This window comes from Clupea harengus, chromosome 7 (genome assembly GCF_900700415.2).
Source record: "Clupea harengus chromosome 7, Ch_v2.0.2, whole genome shotgun sequence".
In the NCBI taxonomy this organism is placed as follows: Eukaryota; Metazoa; Chordata; class Actinopteri; order Clupeiformes; family Clupeidae; genus Clupea; species Clupea harengus.
This window is the reverse complement of record NC_045158.1, coordinates 13,779,593-13,791,821: the sequence shown is the minus strand read 5'-3', so window position 1 is coordinate 13,791,821 and position 12,229 is coordinate 13,779,593. Positions and strand designations below refer to the sequence as shown.

At 42.8% G+C, this 12,229-nt stretch overlaps 1 protein-coding gene across 1 annotated transcript in view; it reads right to left on the bottom strand.

The window, feature by feature from the left end:
• The window catches only part of tmem8b (transmembrane protein 8B), a 121,211-nt gene extending 109,593 nt beyond the window's left edge, over window positions 1-11,618 (bottom strand). Inside the window, exon 1 of the mRNA XM_012828502.2 lies at window positions 11,447-11,618. Within this exon, the coding sequence (XP_012683956.2) occupies window positions 11,447-11,531 (85 nt within the window). The 5' untranslated portion in view covers window positions 11,532-11,618. The remainder of the gene's footprint in view (window positions 1-11,446) is intronic.
• Between the last annotated feature and the right edge of the window lie 611 nt (window positions 11,619-12,229).

The following is a 12,229-nucleotide window of genomic DNA, read 5'->3' as shown; positions in this document are numbered from 1 at the left end:
CCACCTGTAACTTGCTACTCTAGCTATGTAGCAAGAGGGGACATATTACTGTTGTGTGCTGCCAATAGTGGACAAAAAGGTATTGCTGTATGAGTTAATCAGCTAACTTAATGCACCTACTGAATGAGTCGCCTTGATCATTATCAAAAAAATTGCCCCCCCTGAGAATTTTTTCAGGAGCCGCCACTGATCAGTACAATAACTGAGTGAACTACACAACTTAGAAACTTAGAAAAAACAGCATCAACATGTCCTTTGCCATTACTGAGCAAGTGTAAATACCTAGACATATATAGGTAGTCTGTGGAAAGGCAGCCCCTCCTTTCCACCAACGCGCCTGACACTACCCGCGACATTTAAACTGATCACCACTGTTTTACTACAAACGGAAACACGCAGACACTAATCCATGGTTATTGTGATTTTGATTGTGAATTGTGCTATTTATAGTGAACAACACTTTGGTTGATTTTTGTTTGTTTTTCGAAGTATTTTTTGGTTAACTCTGTCACTGCACTTTTTTGCTCACAATTTTTGCACTGAAAATTAATTTGCGCAAAATTGCACCATATTTCACGGACAACCTCTGGAAATCCTAGCCGCCAACAACCTGGTGTGGATGTGTGTGAAGGCGCTTTTTTTTCACATAGTCATATAGGCTATCCTATCTCTTTTATGTTCAGCGCAGTTGAGATCTGTCAACACTTTAGACAAAATGCCTGCTGCAAATTTGATATGCAATAATGGACTGAAGGTAGCTATGAAGTTCTCCAGAGCTATCCAAACGAATGTACAAATCACTGTTAATTAACCAGACGGTGAGCAGAAGAGCAATTATATGGAAATATAAAAAACACTTAAGCTACATGCTCATATACACACTGGCCCGTACACTCTATCATTCTGCAGGTAAATACCATGAAGGGATGAAGCAATACCCACTCATTAACCACTGCGCTCTTGCTCTTTCTCTCTCTCTTTCTCTCCCCCTCCCTCTCTATCCCTCATATCTCTCTCTATCCCTCCCTTCTCCCTCCTCTCTATCCCTCCTCTCTCTATCCCTTTTTGTGACACAGGTGTATTTGCCTTTGGGGGCTACCTGGTTCTTTCATGCTGAAGCTCTCTCCCCCTCCGTGGCTGCTGGGCCACATGAATCATTAACGGCATCATCTGCTGCCTGAAGCCACCACCAAACAATTAGCAAACACTCTTCACAGCCACACACAAACATACACATACTCACAGCCACACACACACACACACACACACACACACACACACACAAAAACATGCACCAGGCCCTGGCTGATGATGTTTAGATCCACGGCCTGGCTGCAACAAACATTTAGAGAAACCCAATCAGTCACTGAAACCTTGCAAAAACTGACACAGGCGAACGAGTGATCGACACTCTGGACAACATGTGGTGAGTGCGTACACCTCGGGGTGTGTTGAACTGTGTATCGTCACTGGCAGAGAGAAAGCAAGGCATGGTACTACTGTAATCACAGCCATTACAGCCTCCAAAAAGACATTTTTCCCAGACAAATTACATGACAAATGACTAACCGCACCACAGAAATGGGACGACATGGAGTTTGACATTTGTGAGCTGCTGTGTAGTCAGTAATACCCTGTGTGCTCTCAATAATAGTTGTGTGACTCTTTCATCATTTCACAAGTTGCAGGAGCTTGGTCTTTTGAGAAAGTCCTCATTCTGGTGGTAGAGGATTGAGGACTTTGGAAAGGAGTGAGAGAAAAATCTTTGCTCCAGAAATTATGTCCAACAGCCTGATACCATTAAAGGAATATTCTGACATCTGCTGTGTTATCCTTTGCCAGACTTCTTTCACCACAATACATCAAGAGCACATTTAGAGAAATCAAAGCCCGGCTCTGTGCTGAACGCTTGCCAGGACATGGCCATGGCAGACAAGCCAATGACACGATCCCATCAGCTTCAAAGTCAGCTCCAGCCCACGCTGTGCACAACTGAGTGCCACACATCCATACTCCATACTGTCTGTGGGGCTTGGGTGCTCATATCTGTGTGTGTGTGTGTGTGTGTGTGTCTCTATGTTTATGTCTGGTTCTGGTGTTTGTGTATGTTTATGGGTCTGTGTGTGTGTGTGTGTGTGTGTGTGTGTGTGTGTGTGTGTGTGTGTGTGTGTGTGTGTGTGTGTGTGTGTGTGTGTGTGTGTGTGTGTGTGTGTAGTTTGAATGTATATATGCGATACGGTCTTACAGCTAAGAGTTGGGGGGTACGTAGGCTGTTTGCAGATGGGGTTCAGCAGGTTCAGTGCTGCGGTGATAATTAGAGCAATATTGAATCAGGCCCATCACTGGACTTTGGGGGCTACTGGAGACAACCTTTTCCTGATTTAGATTGGGTTTTTTCTATTTTCGTTTAATTTGACGCACAGTGTGAATCTTTGCCTCACTCCCTCTTACTTTCTTCTCTACCTACATACCCCTCTCCTTCTGTGTGTCTCTCTCTTTCTGTCGTTTTCTCTCTCTCCTTCTCTTTCAAACTCTCTCTTTACCCCCATCTCTCTCTTTGTCTGCCTCTCCCAGCCTGCCCCTGTCCCTGTGCCTGTGCTTTCGTCTGTCAGGCCAAGTCGTCGTTCCAGGACTCTTCTGCGCGGCTCGCGGTTCTGCATGGCCGAAGGCAAAGCAGCTGTCAGCCTCTCAGAGTGCCACCCTTTGCTCTGTCTCTCATTCTCTCTATCACTTCTCACCCTCTTCTTCTCTAACCCTCTTTCTCTTTTCCTTCTCTCCCTCCCTTTCTCTATCTCTGTTTCTATCACACACTATCTCTCTCTTCACTGGCAGTCTCCTCTCTTGCTTGCCCTCAGTCTAGCACAGTCTTTTTCTCTGCCCTACAGAAAGTGCTGTATCCTGGAAGTTCTAGTTAGCGCCTGCAAGCAGCTGGATCATTTCCTATGCCCCTCTGCACCTCCACTGACCTTGCAGTGGCAGTGCAACAGCCTTTGGGTGGTGCGTTGGCGTAATCCCTTGATTGTCCACACCTGAGAAAGTGTAGTTATAAGAAAAACAACTTGCGTGCCAAGGCTGGCTACTCTCTCAGGAGCACTCACCATGCTCTCCCTCTGTATTGTGAGGCTTTTGGTTTGTGTGGGCACTAATCCCCACATTTATCCTTGCTTAATAGATTAATAATTTATTTATTGTAATTAAAAAACTGGCCTTTTTTGTGATGCTCTATTGTCTGTCACCATTTCCTGTTGCGGCCCACAATGAAATTGTCTAGACTGTGCAACTGTATTTAGGACTCCAGCTGGATGGCTTTGGTAATCCTTCATTCAGACCGCTTGTTTGTGGTGTTGCTTTGTTATTTCGTCTTATTTTTGTGTTTTGAAGGTAACTCCGGGTGGGGGTACACTTCCGAGTGCAGCAGTGGGTTTTGTTCGTGGCCTGCTGTGACCTTGTGAGTTCAGTGTTTAAAGCAGCCCCGAGCCTAGAAAGCCTTTGAAGACTGGAGCGCTCACCATGCTTTCCCTTTGTATTGTTTTGTGTGGGTGCTCATCCCCACATGTATTCCTGCCTCTTTGATTATTTATTAATTGTTATAATAAAAATCCTGTTGTCTGTCTCCATTTTGTTTTGTGGCCCACAAGCCAGGTCGTAACACATTCCATTCTGCTAATGGAGCACACAAACTTCTTTTTCATTGGCGCACAGTTAGGGGAATTCTCTTACCCTGACTGCAACTAATCCTGTGTTAATGGCTTTCTCCTCACTAAATATCACTGACAAATTCAGTGAGCCAATTTAGAGCCAAGCGGCTGTGCGTCTCACCACTGCAAACCATTTTAATGTCTTATCAGCCTCAACTGATAGGAGGAGAGCATCTGCATAAGGCACAGGGAGAAGGAAACAAAAGGGAGTGAATACAATTAGGTATAACACGTGTGTACAGAGGTGACTATCTTGTCTTCTATCTTCTTTATGCCATTCAGTGCTATCTGCTATGGTGCCAATTCTGTGGCTTTCCAGCGCCTCTCTGCCGGCAGTGTGCACGAGCTGTGTGTGCACACAGAAACACAGAAACACACACAGACACACAGACACACTCATGCATTCAACACACACAGAGAAACACTCACAGTCACACATACTCACACAAACACAAATGCAATCACACAGACAGAAAGACACAGAGAAACATGCCCATACACATACACACACACACACACACACAGACACACACACACACACACACACACACACACACACACACACACACACACACACACACACACACACCCTGGTCCTGAGAGCCCTCTACCCCCCTCCCAGCACCAGCTGGTCTGCTGGTGACAGAGCGGATGCAGCAGGGTCAGTGCCATCAGCTGAAACTCAGTCCACCTCTCTGCCCCACCTGCCCACAGCCAGTGTGCCAAGGCCACACCGTAGGGGCGCCAGCAAAGGAGGGACCCCCCACTCCTAAGTGCGAGAGAGAGGGGTCTGTGTGCCAGTCCCTCCAGTGCCCCACACCACAGGCTCAGCCACCTAAAGTCAAGCAGGCTGTCACATACTGCAAACATATTGCACCCCCCCCCCCCCCATACACAAGCACACACACACATGAATACCAACGTCACAAAGCAACCAGCTCTATTGCATTAATTCAGAAAGCACATACGTGCTGCTGGTGGCAAATCACGTTGATCAATGCCACAAACGCACATGCAGCAAAACTGAATAAATAAACGAATAAATAAATGGAGTGAGTACATCGACCTGAATCCCCTCCCCTCCCCTCCCCTCCCCTCCCCTCCCACCCACCACCACCTCGAGGTGCTGTTACGGCAGCTGCACCAGGCTGATTTAGCATCCTGTCAAACATCCCATGACGCCATATTTCCTGTTTTATCTCACACTTTCAGAAAAACCTGTCTGCTCCTTTGAGGAGGGGTCAGATGATGACAACCGATTATTTTAACAGCGCCTCACGCCATAATAAAGCTCAGCTGTAATCCTGTCAAATTGACAAACACGTTAACACCAAACACAGCTACGGGCTAATCAATTAGCTGTCTTTCACGTTGTCATTCTCGTTATTTAAGGTAGGCATTTTAATCTCAGCTACGCCATGGAAATCATTAAGGTTTTACAGTCCTTCTCTCACTTCGGAGGGTGTTTGTAGCAGGTCCTTTATATATAGAGGTGCTGCCTCTCCACATAGAGTTTGAAATCAGTCCGCACATCAGTTAGAATGCCACGCGTACTGCATGCATCAGAGAGTGAGCCACAGCCACAGATTTTCACATTATCTCCAGCTCACAACCACATGGTCAACTCTCAATGAATTAATGAAACTGGTGATTCATTTCAGTGGGGTTTGTCATATTGTCTTGCTGGTGGTTTACAGATGTTTTATGCAAACCACAGTTGCTGCCCTTTTACAAAGTCAGACTTCACACTAATACCATCCAGGCCTATTGGCTATGAGTCTAAGCAAGATAATGTACTACTGTGCTTTGAGCTATGATACTAATAACAATTTGCCTAATTACACAGATATGGTAAATGGACACGGTTCCATTGAGCCTTGCAATGCCAGACCATATCTCAGATCAGTTTATTTGTGTGGCTTCAGGCCCCCGAGTTTGCAAATAAGTGTTTTATGTGCAACAAGAAGATGTGTCTCAAATGTGCTAAACATGTCTTGGGTGGAACTGTGCCTTTCCAAAAAATATTTTATTCTAAAGTATTCTAGTATTCTCTTGGAGTATGAACACCACATTTCCTTCAAAACCAACCAGAGCAATCAGCATGCAATTGTGTGAGAGATGGAAAAGAGTCAACACAGAGCCACAATCTCTTCACTCGTCTGCAATGAATCTGTGAGGGGAAAATAACACCCTAAACTGTGATTATCTGATATTTTATAGCATAGGCTTTATCATCCTCTCTTAATATTCCACACCTTTCCCCATCTTTTATGAGGCCTGCCATTTGATGTTTTCCACACTATACATAATTTGTCCACAGTTTAGAAATCTGACTCAGCATGATACCACATAGATTGAGAGTATATGGTTATATATGAGCAGATGTATCATTTAAAGCTCTTCTCCACAGTATGGAGAAATATTTGAAAGCACAGCAAAAAAAAAAAAAAACAGTTAGCTGAAAAAGCTGCTGAAAAACAATCTTCTCTTTAAAACCCCCAAAATAAATAAAATAAGCAAACAAGTAAATAAATAAACAAACAGAAGTTTCCCTGCAGCCGCCTCCCTAAACTTTGAATTATGCTCGCCGGAGCTCTTGAGTAATGACTCATGCATCTTGATTAATAAGAGTCTTATGAGTCCACTGTCCCGTGCTCCATCAATGTCCGGATCGCTGTGAGAACACTTTGGCATTCTACAGACCCTGTGTGGGACCCAGCATCACTTTCCCAGGGCCCTGCTAGACACGGTGCTGTTGACAACACATTAAACTGGGGAGGGCATTACTGGAGTTAGTTTTCTATTTATGAAGTGGACACGAACAGAAAGCCTGCAATCCAGAGCTTCCACTGGTGTAGTTAGTCAGTGTGTTCAGCTTACAGATCAGGGTGTGGTGTTTTTTTTTCTATCTTACCTATCTTCATTATTTTCCCATTTCTTTTAAAAAGTAAAGACATCACCTTGACAGACAAAAATATTAAAAACACAAAAGCTAGAAATGGCTTCATAAAAACAAGAAAATAGTTGGGGGTGTATTTGTGGGTAATCGGTTATGCAGCATTGATGCAATAGGAAATATAAAAATAAATCTTTTAAAAATGATACTATATAAATATCTGGATAATTTATAAACATATAAAATCTGACAAGAAGCCAACGTTGGATAATTAAAGGTCAGAGGCAATAAAGGAAAGCAGGAATGAGCTGAGCAAGATAAAACATAATGAACCAACTGTCAAACTAAAAGGCCAAAAAGTTTTTTTTTTTTGGTGACCCTGTTTCTGTTGTCTAACAGTGACCTTCTGACATTAGGGCAGTGTCAGTGTCTGTAGAAGATAATACATTTTGACAGAAATATCATTTATTGCACTAATTAGTTATTTTTATAAAATAATGTGAATACATCACATTTTAACTGAGCATAAAGCAAGTGGCTTCAGTAGTGTCAACGAGTGCTTCTGGATTAGTTGGTTTACAGTGCTTCTAGATCAGTCGTCCGTATTCTAAATGAAACAGAAGCATGTTTCACAATAACCTGGTTTACTAAATTTGGAACACCTCTAGAGGCCCATATTCTGATTTCAAACCAGATCCAGTCAGTGACTGTGTCTGAGGTAAACATGGATACGTTCCATGAAAATGGATGATTGTAGGAAAGGAGCTGTGATCCCAAAGAGACAGGCTTCCATTAGCTCCTAGCGAATACAAGATTAGCAACATGGTGAGCTGCATATTGAATTATGAGATGGCGTTGTATCAATCAGGGGGGCCTGCGACAAGCATTCATTGGATGGAGCAGAGTTCAAGGTTGTGCAAAGTAATGAAGCCCTTAAATCTGCTGGCGGGATTGTTGTGGCGCCGTTCATCTCCCTTCGTTTTTAATTGATTCCGGATTTGCATTTAGAAATACATTTTAAAAATCAGAAGCAGTGGTTTTACTCAGGGACACTCAGAACAGGAGAGGCAAGCAATCACACCAAAGAGTGCAAGATACCAAACAAAAACACTGCTTTCATTTCCTGTACGTAGCTGTGCCTCACTACTGAGTGAGCACCATTTTGACCACCTCTACTCCAACTGTCTTTGTGGATGATACGAAAAAATATCATGAAAATTACCTCTCAGTACTATTGATCTAGAACTGCCTGAGGTTATGCCAGAACTTCTTCTATCAAGTACTACTGTGGATCTGCATACCATTTCTATCTGCTCGGAGACTGTGACTCAAGCATTCATATGGTCCATCAGAAAAGAAGCTGAGTGATAAACACAGAGACTTTAAGTCAAAGAAAGATTTGGTAAATCTTCGAGTTGTGTCTTTCTCGGCCAAGTCGTTTAAAGATCAAAGAGCTCAATCTGAAGCCTGTTGTGAGCATAAGGTTAATTATTGTTCATCACAGTACCTCTCGTCCCTCTCAGGGCACACACCTTAGCTTCTCACATCTCTCTTGCTCGCGGAGTCTCTCCCGGGGTGATTTGACAAAGCTCATTCATCACCTTTGAGTTAATGTTCATATCGGTGTGTAAAGTGAGCTGCTGCACTTTCCCAAACTCTCATCTCACACTCTGGTGATTTAGATCAAAATCTCATTGCTTTGCAGAGATGAGGTTACCACTGTGCTGAGGCTTTCCGCCACAGCTCTGTATGTGAATGGATCAACGTGAGATGTCACAGGAGAATATAGCACATTTGGGGATGGTGAGATTCTCTTTAGCGTCATATTCCCACACCATTGTGCACCAGATATCATGAGATTACCATTACCACAGCAGTAAAGTAAAGACCAATAGATCAGCCCAGGCTTTAGACAAGATGTTTGGAGTGTATTAAGCATGACATGGTTCAAGACAGGTTAGTTCTTTTCCAGAAACAGGAGGAATAGCTCATGTTATAGTTCTTTTTCATGACTGCTCTGCAGATGTCTCTAGGTGAACATCAGTATGTGAACGTAGGCCAACCAAAGCCATTTTACATAAAGACCTTTATTCACATTTCTACCTTTGACACAATGAAAATAGGAACAGTTGTCCGCCATTCTAATCCTTCTTTTGTATATCAAGCACTTTCTTGCACTTTCTTGCACTTAGAAAACTCAATACAACAGTTTTTCTGAAGAACCCAACTCTTAATTACATGGCATTGCCTATGCATTTGTCTGCCTTTCTACTGGAAATAGTCAAGGACGCACATTTAGCCCAGCTTAAGGAATGAAGGACTTTACTTGTTTGAGAGCTCTTGAGGAGGGTGTTTTTCTCCTCATGTAAAGGAACTGCAATGCCATCTTTTACATCTTTTCGCAAATGAATTGCCTAACATACAGGATGTGCCACTAGTTAGTGCCAAGCATCTCTTGGAGGATGATTTCATTTTATGGCTAAATGGATGTACAAGCACTGAGCGCTTTGTGCAAAAAACTATTCTTTCAAATGCAAATTTAAGGAGAGCATCACTGATTACTGACCTGGAGTCAGATTAGCTCAGCAGAGAAAGTGTTATCACAAGTATATCTACATCCCCCTTGCATTGAATTGTATAGCTATTACATTTCTTGTGCGCGCACAATGCAAAACCACTGTAGTTATAAGCACAATCAATAACCCTTCCAGATTATCACAACACATCTATAACTGATCTAACTGATGAATGAAGGCCAAACGCAGACAGGTCTGATAACACCTATACCCCTGGCAGAGATATGTCCCTTCCATCATGTCCTCACTGAGACAAGAAGAAAGAGTGAATGAAAGAGATGGTGAAAAGATGCGAGACAGATAGCAGCTTCTGGTTGTTTTGATCACATCATTGAACTGTGGCCAGCTGCATGCTGCTATAACACTTCCTCTGGAGGCCCCAGAGCTCATCTATCTAGCTCTGCACTCGGAGGATCTTCACGCATGTGCCCCTCATCAATACACTGATCAATAACGGGTGATTGGCTGTGACCGGGTGACGTGTGACTGTGTGTCTGTGTTTTCCCTCACCTGTCACTTCTCAGGTAACATTGCATTTATTATAGTAGTGGTGTTTGCATTGGGAGGGCACACACACACACACACACACACACAGTTCTTTACATTCAAGGGCAACACTGAAGAGAAGCGCTGCAGCCTTGATTATCATTCATTCACCATCATGCTACATATTACCCTCATCACCAACAGCTCCACTTAGATCTGACGAAGATTATTCAAATATGTAGATAAAGAACGGTAAAGACTGAAGTACTTTAAACTCCTTCCCTACCATCTCCCCAGGACATTCAAGTTATTATCTACAAACACCATTGTTTCATTCTATCCATTCTGGGTAGCTATTGTAGGCTATCTGTCCTGCCAAAATAGCTCCTCTATTTCACACTCCTCTATTTCACACTGCATTCTCTGCATTCCACGAATTAACTAAAGAAACACAACCAGAGGAGCAGTCATACAGTAAAATACTGAGGGAGATAGAAAGGGGTGCTTATTTCAGTACAGCATTTAAGTGAAAGACATAATAATGTTTCACGGCCTGAATAACAAAAAACGAATCACTGCAAACCTCATAACATATATCTACAATCAATACAAAATCTCATTGTATTGATCTTTGACTAAGAACGACCCACTATAAACGAGGTCAAGATCCAGGCTTGTGTAACCATTTTACTCAGCGTTTCCAGTGAAGCCTTTTATTGATGCTTTTGGTCAATTTCTGAGTTTTATTATGGATGAATTGCCTTTGTTTTCCTTCTTGGTCAAAACGTGATGGTATCTCACGTCCGCATCATGTAAGCCAAATGACAAGCGTGCTTGACACAATGGGGATCTACAGCGCGCTACATGCGCTATCCATCAGTCAACATCGGTCAACTGTCATGCCAGCGAGGATGGTACTTGAAGTTTGCTTTTGCCTGAGACAGGAATGCTAAGTGAACAGACTTCCACTTCCACTTACTGACAGAACAAAATATGGACAGTGTCATTTGCCTTATGTTTTTAAAGAATTAACAACAGACTATACTGAAGAGTAAATAACGGAGAACGTGTTATTGTGCAACTGGACGAAGTTTAATATCACACCACAGGCATGTCTATGATAGATTACTACGACAGAAACTTACAAGTGAGAAGGTTCACATAAACCCAGACTGTTATTTGTCGACCGACACGTTCCAACAAAAACATAAATGTATGCAAAGAATGACAGAATGACAGTTTTATGTGTAAAGCTTGTAAGCATTTACATCGAATGCATTTCACAAGAACTTGTACACTATAAAACACAAATTTTAACGGCTATGGGAATATCAGTTCCAAAAGCCCAATTTTACTTTCCAGCAATATTGTAGGCCTACTTCTGCGTAAACTACTCACGCTTTCTTACTACTGAGCATAATGTGCTGTTTATTGTAAACTGTTAAAGTCGGTCATTATCAACTAACGATCAAGATAAATAACCAGCAGCCTATTTCATAGAGAGAGAGAGCAGTTAACGTAGCTTATCATTCAGCATTCTTCCACCAAATAGCAAAAATACCGTGCTAAAACGATACGTGGTTGTCAAAGAGGACAATCAACCTTTTACAGCATATGCTGTGTAGCGATTACGGAGAAGGGACAAGAATGATATGGGAGCGATGTCCGCTATCCGTGTATCCCGTCTACTGGAGTCGTCCAAAGTATTTCAGCACCACCACAAAGAACAGCTCCACTGCATCAAGACTCGATGGGCATTTCATTCTAACCTCTCAGTTTAAATGACTCACCTCCGAGAGAGCACATATAGGTGTACAAAAGCAACAGGAGCGGCAGGCGGCCCATCCGCGACAGCAAGCCTTCCAGCCGCCACATCGTGATAAAATGAAATGTTTACCTCCGGAGAGCACGGATGCGATTTTATATCACTATGCTTGCCCACATTTTCAGTTATTGCAAAGGACCAGCTGTTCGCGCATGACGTCATTTTGAGGGACTATTCCGAGAAGGCTCCTCCTTGCTTTTCTGTAATTGGAAGGTCCGACTGGTTGAGCTCATGTTATTGGAGGTTGATGCTGTCCTTCCAGGGGAAATGTAGCCCTCTTTCTCCTAAAAGTAAAGGTTTGGAGAAAAGCTACTGCGAAGCCCCCTTCTAAGGTTCTCAAGGAAAAGTGAAATAAACGACTTTCTAACACTAATATAACTCTTAAGTGTGAGAAACTGGTTCGTAAAACACAGGGGACAAGATATATTTTCTTTAAAGAGTGGACTGAAAGCTAAAATGACTTCAGGGATGTAGGCTAAGACAAGTAAGTCTTGGGTAATTTTAGATATGCCCTGGTATCCTCTTAATGAATGTTAATCTGTCACTGGCAGTAAATAGGCTAATTAGGTTGATTAGTCATGAATCAAAAACAATTTTTTTTAATGTGGGACTGCAACGCAACTCTTGTCGGCAGCTGTGTAAAAACATTGTCCAACTTGCTCATTCTTAGCCTACTTGAAAAGACGAATAAAATGTGCGAAGCAAACAGTATGCAGTGACACTAGTGAAGGAATATCGACATAGGCCT